This window comes from Phocoena sinus, chromosome 2 (assembly GCF_008692025.1).
Source record: "Phocoena sinus isolate mPhoSin1 chromosome 2, mPhoSin1.pri, whole genome shotgun sequence".
NCBI classification, from domain to species: domain Eukaryota; kingdom Metazoa; phylum Chordata; class Mammalia; order Artiodactyla; family Phocoenidae; genus Phocoena; species Phocoena sinus.
Genome location: NC_045764.1, coordinates 178,262,136 through 178,278,644, shown reverse-complemented (window position 1 = coordinate 178,278,644; position 16,509 = coordinate 178,262,136). Strand labels below are relative to the sequence as shown.

General features: G+C 58.9%; 1 gene segment (V, D, J or C); it reads left to right on the top strand.

Annotated features, from left to right (window-relative positions):
- The window catches only part of LOC116748808, a 136,166-nt gene extending 128,497 nt beyond the window's left edge, over positions 1-7,669 (top strand). The window contains 6 exon segments of the C gene segment in view: positions 1,788-2,081; positions 2,413-2,472; positions 2,615-2,944; positions 3,029-3,355; positions 4,785-4,918; positions 6,622-7,669. Coding sequence covers positions 1,788-2,081; positions 2,413-2,472; positions 2,615-2,944; positions 3,029-3,355; positions 4,785-4,918; positions 6,622-6,705 — 1,229 coding nt within the window.
- Positions 7,670-16,509: the final 8,840 nt, after the last annotated feature.

Here is a 16,509-nt window from a genome sequence, read left to right as displayed (position 1 = left end):
GGGGGCTGCCTGGGAGCTTTAGTGGAGCACGTAGAGCTAGTGTAGGTGAGCCTGGGGCTGGAAGGGCAGGGGGCTGCCTGGGAGCTTTAGTGGAGCACGTAGAGCTAGTTTAGGTGAGCCTGGGGCTGGGAGGACAGGGGGCTGCCTGGGAGCATGTGGGAGCAGGTAGAGTTTCTGCAGCTGAGCATGGTGGGTGGAAGGGTAAGGGGCTGCCCCAGGAGCTTTGGGGTAGCAGGTACGCCTTGTGCAGGTGAAAAGGAGCCTGGGAGGGGTTGGGACTGCCCTGGGAGCTTTGGGGAGCAGGGAGAGCTTGTGCAGGTGAACAGGGGTTTGGGAGGACAGGGACCTGCCCAGGACCTCAGCAGACCAGGTACTGGGGTGAGCAGGTGAGTAGGCAAGTGTCATAGGGTGCAGGGACCGTTGGTGCTATGGGCCCAGCGCTCCAGGGACAGTAGGCAGTCTGACGCCAGCTGAGCAGATGACATGAGGATACAGCATCCCTGAGCTGAGCCCAGAGACCTGAGCCTAGGGGGCTGGGAGGGCAGGACGCAGGGCAGCTGGCAGTGGGGGCAGAGCAGGGAGTCCTACAGGAGAGCGGGCTGGGGGCCCCCCTGGGGTGTGCAGAGGGCCCAGGGCAGGAGAGAAGGGGCACAAGGGCAGGGACGACTCAGGCCTGAGATGGTGAACCGGAGCGCAGATGGGCAGAGGCTAGACACTCGATGGACAGGAAGCCCGCGCTCAGCTGAGGGGCCAGGATGAGGGGTGGAGGCAGGTGAGGGAGCATCTAGATGAGGGGAACCTGAGTGCCCTGAGAAAGGAGAGCAGCCTTTCCGCTGGAGCTCAGGGGGCTGGTAAGGCCGGGCGCAGGGGGCTACTCCAAGAACTCAGGGGAGCAGGCGGGGTTGTGCAGGGCAGCGGGGGCCTGTGAGGGCAGGGGCTGCCCCAGGTGCGCCAGAGTTAGAGGAAGAAAGGCGGAGGAAAAGGGAGCCCTGATCTGCTGGGAGGGGCTTTGTGGATGGCAAGGCCAGGTGGAGAGGGAACCTGGGAGTGCAGGTCTCTGGGGCTGAAGGGGCATGGTCGACCCTGAGGGGCCCCAATGGGCCGCAGTTCTTGTATCCAGGGTCCCAACCCTGTTCCAGGAGACTGTAGGAGCTGGGACAGGAGGGGTGAATGTGCAGAAGCGAGGTGGGGTTGACAGGGCAGTGGACCTGGCAGAGGGGAAACGAGGGGCTCTTTGGGGGCTCAGACGGGTCTGCATACCTGGGCTGCACAGAGCAGGGTCAGAGGGGATAGGTCCAGCCGGGGAATGGGACTTGGGGTGCTAGCACCCTGCAGGCGGAGAAGGCCAGGGGCAGTGCAAGGCTCCCGGGATGCCAGTGGGCAGAGCTGATCCAGAACACAGGGGCCCTGGGTGGCAAAGAGCAGGCCAGGACAAGGGCACAGGAGCAGAGCAGGGCAGTGGGCTCAGGGAGCAGTAGCCACTGGTCAGGGCTCAGACCGAGGGCCTGATCAGGCCAGACACCCACAGGAGGGTAGGGGCCCCGGGGATCTGTTAGACCCTGGGCTCAGTGGTCACCCAGCACTGGCCCCCAGCTGTGCCTGGAGCCCACAGCTGCAGACGCAGGGACCTGGGGTGGGAGACAGCCATGCTGGGCCGCTGGTCTTCAGACTCTCTGGAAGCACATAGTCTCTGGGCTCAACGGTGCCCCAGGCCTGCACGCCTGATGCCCTGCCCGGACCCTCGCAGGGGTGAGGCCCTGGCAGTCACACGGCCTCCTCTCTCACAGCCTCCGTCACGGCCCCAGCAGTCTACCCTCTGGATTCCAGCTGTGGGAGCACAACTGGCTCCACAGTGGTCGTGGGCTGCCTGGTCTCGAGCTACGTCCCTGAGCCAGTGACCGTGACCTGGAACTCAGGCGCCCAATCCAGCAACGTGCACACCTTCCCATCCGTCCGAGGGTCCTCGGGGCTGTACTCTCTCAGCAGCATTGTGACCGTGCCTGCCAGCACCTCGTCCGGCAAGACCTTCACCTGCAACGTAGCCCACCCGGCCAGCAGCACCAAGGTGGACAAGCGCATCGGTGAGAGGACGGGCCACAGGGAGGGTGTCCACTACGAGACAGGCCCAGGGTCAGCCTCCCACCTGAACGGACCGCACACCAGGGATGGTGAATCCCGCCCAGGGTGTCACGGGAGGCCTGTCTCTCTCCCTCACCTGAAGGCCTCCCAGGCTCAGGGAGGGGGTCCTCTGGGCATTTCCACCAGATCTAGTGTGGGCACAGGCTGGATGCCTCCCCCAGTCCCTGGGGCCACAGACGTGGGCACAGGTCTCACCTGCCAAAACCTGTCCCTGCCCTAAGCCCAGCCCTGGGTCATCCCCAACCCCGGTAACCTCCAGTCTGTTCTCTGCAGAGATCAATCGCCCCAAAGTCCCCAAGTGTCCTGAATGCCAACAGTGTCCCAAATGTCCACGTAAGTCAGCCGGCCTCATCCTACGCACCTCGGGGGTGGACCTAGCCCAGGCGTGGCCTTGGGGCTTGGGGGAGGGGGATGGATGGGTGGCCAAGAGGAGGTCCACCCAGGGGCTGACTCCCTACCGTGTCTCCCCGACTAGCCCCTGAGCTCCCAGGAGGACCGTCCGTCTTCATCTTCCCCCCGACACCCAGGGACACCCTCACAATATCCCAAACACCCAGGGTCACCTGCGTTGTGGTTGACGTGGGCCACGAGGAGCCCGATGTCCAGTTCTCCTGGTACGTGGACGATGTAGAGGTGCACACGGCCAAGACAAAGCCAAGGGAGGAGCAGTTCAACAGCACCTACCGTGTGGTCAGCGCCCTGCCCATCCAGCACCAGGACTGGCTGAAGGGAAAGGAGTTCAAGTGCAAGGTCAACAACAAAGGCCTCCCGGCCCCCATCGTGAGGACCATCTCCAAGGCCAAAGGTGGGTCAGGTAGACGGGCGCAGGAGGGTCCCTGGGGGCCAAGAGCAGTGACCATCGTGCTAACAGCCATACCTCTCCCCACAGGGCAGCCCCGGGAGCCGCAGGTGTACATACTGGCCCCAGCACGGGAAGAGCTGGCCAAGAGCTCAGTCAGCGTCAGCATAACCTGCATGGTCATCGACTTCTACCCGGGCGACATCGACGTGGAGTGGCAGAGAAACGGGCAGCCGGAGCAAGAGGACAACTATGGCACGACCCCACCCCAGCTGGATGCCGACGGGTCCTTCTTCCTGTACAGCAAGCTCAGGGTGGACAAGAAGAGCTGGCAGCGGGGAGACACCTACACGTGTGTGGTTTTGCACGAGGCTCTACACAATCACAACGCACAGAAGTCCATCACCCAGTCTTCGGGTAAATGAGCCGCACGGCAGTGCTGCCCCAGCGAGCCCTTCCGCCCCGTGGGCTCTCAGGGTCCAGCGAGGACGCCTGAGCCCCAGCCCTGTGTACATTCCTCCCGGGCGCCATGAAATAAAGCACCCAGCGCCGCCCTGGGACCCCGCAATGCTGTCATGGTTCTTTCCGAGCAGAGCCCTGGGGCACGCCGGGCCTGCATGGGGCAGGGGCGGACCCGGCTCTGGCTCACAGTTTGTCACCACCAGTGCGGGAGAGCTGACCCCCTTCAGGGCCGGACCCAGAGTGTGCGGGTCTGCGCAGGCCGCTTGGGGGCTGCCCGAGGCCGGGGAGGGCCTCTCCCGGAGGGGACAGCTGCTCCGGCCGCCCTCCACCCGGCAGCTGCTGGGGCTGGAGTGTGTGCCCGGAATGGGAGAAGCCCACCAGAGACCCTCAGGAGAATGAGTACCCACTTCTTCCCACCCCTGTTCCAGCCCAAGCAGTGGGACACTGGCCGTCCTCGTCCCTACATTCCTGTCCCCGGCTCCAGAGTCCACGTGCCGGCTCTCTGCCCTCACGGGGACCACATGCGACCCAGGGTTGGGGGACGGCCCTGCTGCACTGTCGGGCACAGGATATCAGGACCCCCCCTCAGGCCAGGTGGCTCTGCCCTGCTTGTCCCTGCCACCAGTGCACTCGTGGGGACACTCATCCCTGTGCCCACAAGGGGCAGAGGCAAGCAGCCCTGAGTGCCCAGGGAGGGACCCTCCATACGCACCCATGGACACTGAGCCCAGAGCCATTGAAAACAAGCCCCCCACTGAGCCACACCAGCCGGCACACCACCGCCTTCATCCACATGCACTCACCTGCCCACGTACACACGTGTGCAGTGCACCCTCCACAACACCCACACGCGTGCACACACGCGGGCCTTGCACACGGGCCCTCCCACAGGGCAGCCGCACAGACGCACACCCGACCACAGAGCTGGGTCTCACGAGCCCTCACCGTAGACCCCAGGCTGGTCCCCACCCTCCAGCTCCCATGGGACAGAGACCAGCACTGTGCTGCCCCTTCCCTGGGCCCACAGCCCACGTGCTCTGCTGACACTCCCGCCCTCCGGGTCTGGCCCCCAGCGGGAGAGGCGGCCAGGGCCTGAGCCACTGTCCTGCGGGGGGTCCAGGCACCCTCCCCGCAAGCGCCCCAGCTCAGCGCACAGCACAGGGGAGGGAGCAGGACCCACTGGCCAGGCCGAGACGGGGGCCCAGGCTGGAGGAATGGGGGGCTGGGGCCGGTGCTCAGCGGCTGTCCTCAGGTGCCTCTGGCCCGGCCCACCCGGGGCATCCCGCCACCACCGCGCCACACTGGGAGCCGCGCGGCGAGGCCCCACGAGCCCAGCCCCGCCCCCGGGGGCAGGCACAGCACTGACCCCGCCCTCCCTCTGCAGACCTGCTGCTAGAGGAGGAGGCCTGTGCTGACGCCCAAGACGGGGAGCTGGACGGGCTGTGGACGACCATCTCCATCTTCATCACCCTCTTCCTGCTCAGCGTGTGCTACAGCGCCACCGTGACGCTCTTCAAGGTGGGCGGGCCGGCCCCGCGGCGCCCTCGCTGTCCCCACTGTGTCTCCTCCTGGCCCCCGGCCCCTCACTGTCCCTCAAGTCCCCTCACTGTCCCCTCACAGACCCTCACAATCCCTCACTATCCCCTCACTGTCCCTCACTGTCCCTCAAGGGCCCTCACTGTCCCTCACTGTCCCCTCACAGTCCCTCACTGTCCCTCACTGTCCCTAGTGGGCCCTCACTGTCCCTCACTGTCCCTCACTGTCCCTCACTGTCCCTCACTGTCCCTAGTGGGCCCTCACTGTCCCTCACTGTCCCTCAAGTCCCCTCACTGTCCCCTCACAGTCCCTCACTGTCCCTCACTGTCCCTAGTGGGCCCTCACGGTCCCTCATTGTCCCCTCACAGGCCCTCACTGTCCGTCATGGGCCCTCACTGTCCCTCACTGTCCCTCAAGGGCCCTCACTGTCCCTCACTGTCCCCTCACAGTCCCTCACCATCCCTCACTGTCCCTCACCGTCCCTCACTGTCCCCTCACAGTCCCTCACTGTCCCTCACTGTCCCTCACTGTCCCTCACTGTCCCTAGTGGGCCCTCACTGTCCCTCACTGTCCCTCAAGTCCCCTCACTGTCCCCTCACAGTCCCTCACAGGCCCTCACTGTCCGTCATGGGCCCTCACTGTCCCTCACTGTCCCTCACGGGCCCTCACTGTCCCTCACTGTCCCCTCACACTCCCTCACTGTCCCTCACTGTCCCTAGTGGGCCCTCACGGTCCCTCATTGTCCCCTCACAGGCCCTCACTGTCCGTCATGGGCCCTCACTGTCCATCACTGTCCCTCAAGGGCCCTCACTGTCCCTCACTGTCCCCTCACAGTCCCTCACCATCCCTCACTGTCCCTCACCGTCCCTCACTGTCCCCTCACAGTCCCTCACTGTCCCTCACTGTCCCTCACTGTCCCTCACTGTCCCTCAAGTCCCCTCACTGTCCCCTCACAGTCCCTCACTGTCCCTCACTGTCCCTAGTGGGCCCTCACTGTCCCTCACTGTCCCTCAAGTCCCCTCACTGTCCCCTCACAGTCCCTCACAGGCCCTCACTGTCCGTCATGGGCCCTCACTGTCCCTCACTGTCCCTCACGGGCCCTCACTGTCCCTCACTGTCCCCTCACACTCCCTCACTGTCCCTCACTGTCCCCTCACAGTCCCTCACCATCCTTCACTGCCCCTCACGGGCCCTCACTGTCCCTCCATGTCACCTCACAGTCCCTCACTGTCCCACACTGTCCCTCACTGTCCCTCACTGTCCATCACGGGCCCACACTGTGCCTCACTGTCCCTCACTGTCTCCTCACAGTCCCTCACCGTCCCTCACTGCCCCTCACAGGCCCCTCACTGTCCCTCACTGTCCCACTCTGTCCCTCACTGTCCCTCACTGTCCCCTCACAGTCCCTCACTGTCCGTCATGGGCCCTCACTGTCCCTCACAGGCCCTCACTGTCCCTCACGGTCCCTCACTGTCCTGCACTGTCCTGCACTGTCCCGCACTGTCCCTCAATGTCGCCCACTGTCCCCTCCCTGTCCCTCCCTGTCCCTCACTCTCCCACACTGTCCCCATCATGGCCTCCTGTCCCCCCAGAACTCCTCGCTGTCTGTCGGCCCGGGGAATGGGGACAGGGCGGGGGGCGGCCCGGGTGGTTTCCAGCCTGCGCTCACCCTAGCCGCCCCTCAGGTGAAGTGGATCTTCTCGTCGGTGGTGGAGCTGAAGCGGACGATTGTCCCCGACTACAGGAACATGATCGGGCAGGGTGCCTAGCGCTCACTACGGGCTGCGTCCTGGGCTGCCCCTGACCTATAGGACCACATCTATCCCCCTGTGCCGCTCAGCCTGCGCCAGGCCTCTCCTCCGCCCGCTGACCTCGCCAGCCTCTGAGCACCCTCACCTGCATCCCTGGCCTCTGGCCTCGTGGCCACCACAACCTGCCCCCACCCCACTCACAGACCCGAGGGGACCGCAGGTGATGCCCAACCTGAGCTGATGTCCCCGCAGGACACCTCCGGGGCCCCAGGGACCACCGGGAACGCCCGGGTCAGCGTGGGGGGTCCCCCTCGAACAGGAGGAGGCCGGCGTCCGGGCCTCTGCACAGGGCCTGGCCCCTGCATCTTGTCCCGGCCGGGCTCCAGACGCAGGGTCCCCGGGAGGAGGGCCTGTGCCAGATGCTGGAGGGGAGCCGCCCGCCTCTGCCAGCAGGAGAGCTTCTGCAGGTGCCGCTAACAGTCCCTCAGGTCACCTCCACCGAGGACGCTGCTCAGAACAGGGCCTGGGCCCGAGGCCGCTGCAGGAGCCCCAGCGCGGGAGGCGACGAGGTCCAGCCAGACCGGCCTCCGGGGGAGCACGCTGTTGACCTGGTGCCCCGCGGGCTGAGCTGGAGGGGCTCCCGGAAAAGAGGGCAGAAGGCATGCCAGCCCATCCTGCAGCCAAAGGCCTGAGGCACGTACAGCAGGAGCTCCGCCTGCACCGGGGTGGGGGTGAGAGACGCGACCCGCGTAGGGCCAGCCTCGGACGCCGGGCCCCCGCCTCAGGGCCCGGTACCAGCTCTCCGGTCTCTGCGGAAAAGCGCAGTCAGCATGCGCATGTGGTGGAGCTGCTCCCGGACTGGAAAGAAGGGCCACGTGATCGCAGCTCGGGAGGCTTTTCTCCTTCCTGAACGTGGGGCCCACTGATGCTCTTCGCTGTGTCTTCATTTTCTTAATGACAATAAAGCGTTCTTTACAATCGCCTAGCTCGCTGAGAAGTCTCCCTAGGTTAACACGCCGCCTACCCTCGTGAAATCCACAGCCAGTCTCCCCCATGCCACCACCCAAGCTGGGGTTCCCACCTGGCCCGTGGGTGCAGGGGCGAGCCAGGGGCCTGGGGGAGCCACGGGGAAGTCGCACGTGTTGGGTGTGTCTGCACAGGAGGCTGTAACAGACACCACAGGGGGTCTTTGACAACAGACATCACTGTCTGACACCCTGGAGGCTGGAATCCCAGATCCTGGAGGTGCAGGGCTGGCTTCTCCCAAGGCCTGTCTCCGTGCCGTGCCGTGTAGACGCCGTCTTCTCCGTGTCCTCACGTGGTCGTCCCTCTGTGCGTCTCTCCGTCCTAATGTCCTCCTCTTTTAAGGACGCCAGTCAGACTGGATTAGGACCCACCCTAGAGACCCCAGTTTACATCACCACATCTTTACAGACCCCATCTCCAAATACAGTTACATTCTGAGGTCCTGGGGGTCCGGTCCTCAAAGCTGGAATTTGGGGACACAATTCAGCCCAAAACAGCCGAGCTGGGTGCGAGAAAGGAGGGCCGGGGGGACGCCAGGCCAGGAGGGGCAGCGGTGGGGAGGGGCTGCCAAAGGGGAGCAGAGCCAGACCTGGCTCACCGCTCAGGACAGACGGCAGTGAGAAGGACCGCAGGAGGGGAGGGGGTCGGGTGGCACTGAGCTCAGCTGGCTGCACAGAGGTGACCAGTGTGTCACAGGAGAAGCAGGAGTGGGGCTCCAGGGGCTCTGGTGAGGGACCAGGAAGGGTGGCCGTGCAGAGGCGATGAGGCCGCTGTGCCCGCCGGCCGGCAAGGATGCAGGGATGGGTCAGGACTCCGCCCTCACGGAGACCAGGGACCCATCCCCCTGGTGATTCCACCTCAGAGGAGACACAACCCTCCCCAGAGGGCAGAGTCAGGATCCACAGCTGTCGGCCCTTCTCAGTAAAAGCTCCAAAAAAGTGGGCCAGGGTCCGGGTCGGGTGCTGGCCGTGCTGGGCTCCCTCAGGCCGGCGTTTCAGGAGGGCTGGCTCATCTCGGGGACGCGGCCTTGGGCTGCTGGAAGCCACGCTTGTGTTTGTTGCAGCCTTTCAGGGCGAGGGGACTAGCAGGACAGCCCCCCAGACCGGCAGCCGGAGTCTGGTCAGCAGGGACGCTGCACCCCAAGGCCATCCGATGTGCCGGTGCAGCTTCCTGTGGGGGGACAGAGACAGACAGAGGCAGAGACAGAGAGAATGGTATGCAAGGAAGGGACTGCATCGCTCAGCGGTCCCTGCACCAAACGGGGAGGCCGGGAGGGGCGGCAAACAGGATGGCCGAGGGGTGCACAGCAGTGTCCGGGAGAACACCTGGCCCTCGGGGACCCTGCCAGGCTCGCTGGGCACGCCGGCACAGGACCCCCTCTGCCTGCTGGGCTCCATGGGGGCTCCCGGTGACGGACCTGGGGGTCAGCCCACACCCTGCGCTTCCCTCCCCCGAAACAGGTGACCGAGAGGCTGAAGTTGCCTGAGGGCAGCACCGCCTGCCCAGCCCTGGGCCCTGCCCCTCGCTTCCATCCCCCAGACCAACGAGCAGCCGCTAGCCGGCCCGCCCCGCACGAACGCCAGGGTGGTCACACGAGGGCCGGCCCCACGGCCTCCTAGCTGAGCCCCGTCCCTGGCACGGCTGCCTCTGGGCCCCTGGAGAACTGCCCCACACGGGGCCCCAGGGCTCCCACCCTCCTCCCCCAGCAGTGCCACACCACACGGCATCCCTCCCCTCTCCATGCCCCCCGAGCACCCCGAAGCCCAGTGGCCGACGCCTGCCCTTGAGCCCCTCGGGCTGCCCCTGTGTGAGCCTGAGATCAGCCTCCGGCTGCCTCCTGACCCCTAGAGCCCCCCAGACCATGAGCTCCGCACACACCTGTCAGTGCCTCACCTCACCACCACACACCTCCATCTGTGTCTTACACACACACACACGGGCGCCCAGAGGTTCCAGCCTAGCCCCAAGGTCGAAGGCAACAGGGGGCCCGCCTATCACAGCCCCACACCACCCCACTTTGGGGCAAGTCCCAGAAGAGCATCTGTTCCCTCCACAGAGAGACCTGGGCTGGGCGTGGGTGCTGACCACCCCAGGCTTCTCCCAGGCCCCTGGGCTCAGGCCCACACCGATTCTGACTGAACAACCCCTGAAACACAGTGACGGCCTTGAGCCCGTGGCCCAGCCCACGCTGGAGCCCAGAGCCAGATCTAGGACTCAGAGTCCCAACCAGCCCGATCCAGCGTCTGAGTCCAGCCCAGCCGAGCCACGGGCTCACTCCCCAGGCTCAGTCCCGCCCTCAGTGCCCCCAGGGCCAAGTGCGCTGCCCCCCATGCCCTGCTCCTGCCCCCTGCCCACCCTCCCTGCTGTCCACCCCCAGGCACCGTTCGTGCAGAATGAGGATGCAGAGAAGACCTTCTGGGGAAGGTCCAGGGGAGTTTCCAGGGCTGCAGGCAGGGCCCTAGGCTGTGAGGCAGGGTCCCACAGCAGAAGGCGCTTCCCAAGGGGTCCACAGTGTGGCCAAATCAGCCCTGCAGCACCCACCCACATCCCCCGTGCCCTCGTCCTGACGTAGGAGGTAGATGGGCTCCAGGCTGAGCAGCTGCAGCCACTCTCCTGCTGACACCGCGATGATTGGCCAGAGACCGCCTGGAAAACCGTCCCCACGTAAGCAACCTAAGCCACCCTGACGGCACATGACTCACTCCAAGTTCCCCGCGTGCTCTTCCACTCTTACCTTCCTTCTAGTAAACACTGTCTCTATTTCACAATCTTGGTCTCTTTCCTAAATTCTTTCTTCAAAGAAGCAGGACAGAAGTCCATCCTCCAGCTGATCCACTGCCAGAATCAGGTCGACCCCTTTCTCTTTACTTTTCCTTTTAAAGTTCCTTAAAGTAAAGAATCCCATGCCACCTGAGCGTACCTTGGGGAGGTGCCTGTGGTCCCTTGGGAGCAGGAGGTTCCCCCACTCCAGAGGATGTGGACAAGGGGCCAGAAGGAAGGGGGCAGAGGGCCGCTCTGGGCCCCGAGGACCCAAGTGTCCAGCCAGGCTCCGCCTCAAGTCCTTCAATGCCCACTGAGACCCCGGTTCAGGCTCCACCACGCCTGCGCCACTGGCCTCCAGCCCAGACTCACCGCCCCTCCCCACACGAAGGTAAAGGCAACAGTCCCACTCCCCGTGGGCAAACCCTGAGGGGCTCATTCAGTGGTCAGTGCAGGAGGCCGCAGGAACACAGCTGCACAAGCACCAGGGTGGAGGCCGGCATCAGCCTCCTGGGGCCCCAGTCACCACCCAGCCGTCCACCCACTGAGCTCACGCAGACAGGCCAGTCCTCGGGCCCCATCCCGCCAGCCTGCCCGGACGTCCCGATGAACAAGCGATAGCTGTCTGGGGCTGGCCGCCACCGTCCTCGAGAAGAAAGCTGGGAGCCGCGCAGGCAGGAGCCACAGGCACCAGGGAGAGGGCCGGCTGGCCAAGCACAGTGGTGGGCATGGGCCGAGCCCCCTCCTGAGGGTAAAGAGCTGGAGAAGCCCGCCCACAAGGGGCTCTGAAGTCCCATGGAAACGGGGCAGAGCACATGAGCACATGTGACACAGGGCAGGACTCCTTCATATACAAAGAGCACTCGGCAACCAATGGAAAGAAAGAAATGTGGGCAGTGGGTCCTGCACTGTAAGGAAAAACCGGGTGGCCAAATAACAGGAAGAAAAGGTTTCAATTATTAGGAAAGGTACAATAAGGAGGAAACTAGGGGCGGTGAGTGACCTTCTTGGCCTCTGAGGGCCTGTGAGCAGTTAAGACCATTCTTCAGGGCCCAGTGGCCTCCTTCCCAGCATACAAGTGCCCAGACTCTGTTGACAGGAGAGTCCACTTGTGGCAAAGGCCCTTCTGAGAGCCGCCATCTGCGCTGGGAAACCAGTCGTCCCATGGACTCCGACACGGACCATGCAGCCTGCTGGGGTCAGGCATAGAAAACCCAGGATTGGGCAACTCTGAGGCTTGTCCAGAGAGCCCGAGTATTTGGTTCCAATAGAACATGAGAGGGGCAGTAGAGCACTTCACACAAGGTCAAGGGCGCAGCCCTGCTCTGCTCTGCCCCCTCACACCGACACTCCCTGGGGATCTGCTCCGGAGGCGGGCAGGATGCCCTGGGGATCTGTGCTGGGGCGGGGGAGGGGGGATGCACGGGATAAATCCCAAGGGGGCCTCATGAACATTCTCATTCACAAGACACTAAGGCCAGGGCTGTGGTGAGATACTCAATTTACACCAACCATATATAAAGATGGGACTCTGACCCAAGAATGCAGCCAACAGACCAGGACACCCAGCCACCATCCCAGGATCCAGCCCAGGAAGCAGCCTGCTCCCTCCATGCTAACCTAAACCTAACCCTCTGTGCTAGACCTGCAGGAAGTCAGACCTCTATCTCTAGTGACAGCCCAGGAAGCCCTACAACCGCCCTGTGACATCCCCCGCAATGGCCTGGCTTGATCAATAACCCATGGCTTCCATGGTCTTTGTCCTCGCTTCTGACTGAGGACTAACTGGACAAAACCGGACGTGTCCCAGCCATCGCAGGGGTGCCTGCGTCTTGTTGTCCGTCCAGCTTCCCCAGCCCCGCAGCCCCCATCAGGACACCAGAGGCACTCTTTTTCCTATAAAGAAGCCTTCTATACACAGAAAATATTTTAACATGCTAACACACACATGATATAATAAGTATGTTATAGGCCCTCACATGGGCATAGTGTTATATGTTTATAGTAACAATTAAGCCACATACACATAATAAAAGCTCAAAGCCACCCACTCTCCTGCTGCCCGAGTCGCGGCCCAGCCAGCTGGGCACGGCTCCCTGGCTGCAGCAGCTCAGATAAACAGCCTCTGCTTTTCCCGTTAAAACGTTTCCAGTGTTTTAGGAGACACAAGGTCTCGTGACAATAGCTCAGGGTCACAGTGACAGCCCCAAATGCATCCCGAGACCTGGACACAACAGGGACAAAGGTGAAGCTGGCGTTCGGGCCTGGGCAGGGAGGTGATCGCCCATGGAAATGAGCAGAGAAAGGTTGGCAGGACAGCCACGAGGCCAGAGCAGCACCATGGCAGGTAGCGCCGTGCTTGACAGCTGTGCTCGACCACAGTGTTCTACCACGCAGACATGGATGCTGACAGAGGGTCTTGCCCTCCTCTTCCTCACAGGACTGGTCACACAGCCGGGCCTGCAGGCACCCTGAAGGGCACCCAAACCACAACACGAGGAGTGTCGGGGCTTTTTTTTTGAAATATAGTTGATTTACAATGCTGTGTCCATTTCAGTTGTACAGCAAAGTGACTCAATTATACATATATGTGTATCTATTCCAGATTCTTTTCCCTTATAGGTTATTATCTATTCTATATAGAGTAGTGTGTATATGTTAATCCCAAACTCCTAATTTATCCGTCCCCTCCCCTCTCCCCTTTGGTATCCATACGTTTGTTTTCTATGTCTGTAAAGTCTATAACTGTTTTGTATGTAAGTTCATTTGAATTATTTTTTTTAGATTCCACATATGAGTGATATCATATGATATTTGTCTTTCTCTGTCTGACTAACTTCACTTAGTATGGTAACCTGTAGGTCCATCCATGTTGCTGCAAATGGCATTATTTCATTCTTTATTATAGCTGAGTAATATTCCTTTGTATATATGTACCACATCTTCTTTATCCATTCATCTGTTGATTGGCATTTAGGTTGCTTCCGTGTCCTGGCTATTGTAAACAGTGTTGCAATGAACACTGTGGTGCGTGTATCTTTTTGAATTATGGTTTTCCTGGATATATCCCCAGGAGTGGGATTGCTGGATCATATGGTAGCTCTATTTTTAGGTTTTTCCATACTGTTCTCCATACTGGCTGTATCAATTTTCATTCCTACCAACAGTGTAGGAGGGTTCCCTTTTCTCCACACCCTCTCCAGCATTATTGTTTATATAGTTTTTGATGATGGCCATTCTGACCGGTGAGAGGTGGTACCTCATTGTGCTTTGATTTTGCATTTTTCTAATAATTAGGAATGTTGAGCATCTTTTCATGTGCCTTTTGGTCATCTGTATGTCTTCTTTGGATAAATGTCTATTTAGATACTCTGCTCATTTTTCTATTGGGTTGTTTGTTCTTTATATTGAGCCATATGAGCTGTATATACATCTTGGAGATTAATTTCTTATTGGTTGCATGGTTTGCAAATATTTGCTCCCAATCTGTAGGTTATCTTTTTGTTTTGTTTATGGTTTTCCATTGCTGTGCAAAAGCTTTTCAGTTTAATTAGGTCCCATTTGTTTATTTTTGTTTTTATTTCCATTACTCTAGGAGGTGGGTCAAAAAAATCTTGCTGTGATTTATGTCAAAGAGTGTTCTGCCTATGTTTTCCCCTAGGAGTTTTCTAGTATCCAGTTTCACACTTACGTCTTTAATCCATTTTGAGTTTATTTTTGTTCGTGGTGTTAGAGAATTTTCTAATTTCATTTTTTCACATGTAGCTGTCCAGTTTCCCAGTACCACTTATTGAAGAGACTGTCTTTTCTCCACTGTATATTCTTGCCTCCTTTGTCATAGATTAATTGACCGTAGGTGTGTGGGTTTATTTCTGGGCTGTCTATCCTGTTCCATTGATCTATATTTCTGGTTTTGTGCCAGTACCATACTGTTTTGATGACTGTAGCTTTGTAGTATAGTCTGAAGTCAGGGAGCCCGATTGCTCCAGCTCCATTTTTCTTTCTTAAGATGGCTTTGGCTATTCAGGGTCTTTTCTGTCTCCATACAATTTTTTAAATTTTTGGTTCTAGTTCTATGAAAGATGCCATTGGTAATTTGATAGGGATTGCATTGAATCTGTAGATTACCTTGGGTAGAACAGTCATTTTTACAATGTTGATTCTTCCAATCCAAGAACATGGTATATCTCTCCATCTGTTTGTGTCATCTTTGATTTCTTTCATCAGTGTCTTATAGTTTTCGGAGTACAGGTCTTTTGTCTCCTTAGGTAGTTTATTCCTAGGTATTTTATTCTTTTCGATATGATAGTAAATGGGAGTGTTTCTTTAATTTCTCTTTCTGATCTTTCATTGTTAGTGTATAGAAATGCAACAGATTTCTGGGTATTAATTTTGTATCCAGCAACATTACCGAATTCATTGATGAGCTCTAGTAGCTTTCTGGTACTGTCTTGAGGATTTTCTATGCATAGTATCATGTCATCCGCAAATAGTGACAGTTTTACTTCTTCTTTTCCAATTTGTATTCCTTTTATTTCTTTTTCTTCTCTGATTGCTGTGGCTATGACTTCCAAAACTATGTTGAATAAAAGTGGTGAGAGTGGACATCCATGTCTTGTTCCTGATCTTAGAGGAAATGCTTTCAGCTTTTCACCATTGAGAATGATGTTAGCTGTAGGTTTGTCACATGTGGACTTTATCACGTTGAGGGACATTTCTTTGAAACTCTGAGCAAGTGTTCCTGTCCAAGGTCTGAGCAACCTCTTGGGGCAGAAGATCATCAGCTTCCTTGGGCCCCCTGAGCCTCAGCGACCATCTCACCTGAGAGCACTTTGCCTGCTCTTGTTACAATTTTATACACGTTTGGTTTCCTGGGTGACATCAATTCCCGCCTGAAAGGCCTCCAGGGGCTTGTGTTTTCTGGATTCAACCTGGACTTGCCCAGCAATAAGTAAAAAGTCCTCTGGAAGCAGAACTTCAACAGTGGAACGGGCACCGGGTCTCTGCCCTGCAAGTAGCAACCATCACGATCCCGGGACAGTGGGCGTGAGATCCGGGCACATGGAGGCCACACCAGCACCTGGAGAGAAAAGGTGTGGGTGTCCTCCGCAACAACAGAAGGAAGTGCCAAATAGAGAGGTGAGCAGGGGTGGGCCCAGGAGACTCAGTTGCAACAGGTCGGGTCAAGTCAGGATTGAGCCAGGTCGTGTGCAGGTTTTTTCCAGACTCTTCATTAATGCAGAGTTAAGCAGAGCTTACATAGATCCGTGTGCTTTGTGGGCAACACCAGGGAGTTGTGAGTGCAGCTTGCAGAGCCAGTGACTGACTGTCCAGATGGTGACACCGATCCTGTTCCACATCTAATGGCTTCTCCTACAATGTTCACTCCCTCTGGTGTTGTCAGACTTCCTGTTTTAGCCTTTGGGCTGAAATCCATCTCAGCAAGAAGATGCACATGCTTATCGGAGAGGGTCCTGGGACTGGTCAGATGTGGGAAAATAAGCAAGATAATTGGCCAGAGGAGAACAAAGACCTGAAAGGACTGTCCGATGTAAGTGTTTAAATCACTTTTTACGGCTCTCCTCCTCATTAGGGAGGACACCCACACCCTTTCCCTCCAGGTGTGTATTTCTGCCTTGCTTCTGTCTTAAATAAATAAACTACTTCTCTATGAGCTCTCCCTCATGTTGTGCTGTGTCTCTGATAATAAACTTTGTACCTCTTTTCATAGTTTTTCCTCCTTGAAACACTCTTGCTTTCAGAGGGTGCAAGAACCAGGGCAACTTTGTTTCTAGCCTCTAGCCCTGCTGGACTAGCAGCTAGGATTCCTGGTTTTCATCCAGGATACCCAGGTACAATTCCTGGGCAGGGAACTAAGATCCTGCCTCAGGACTGCTCACTGCTATCTCTCCGAAACCCGGAAGTTCAAGGTAAACTGCTGGTCTCGTCCAAACTGCTGGCTGGAGACTCCTGACTTTCACTGTCTCTCCCATGCTCCTCTGATTTTCTTTCCCACCTTACTTGCACAGCAAGGTT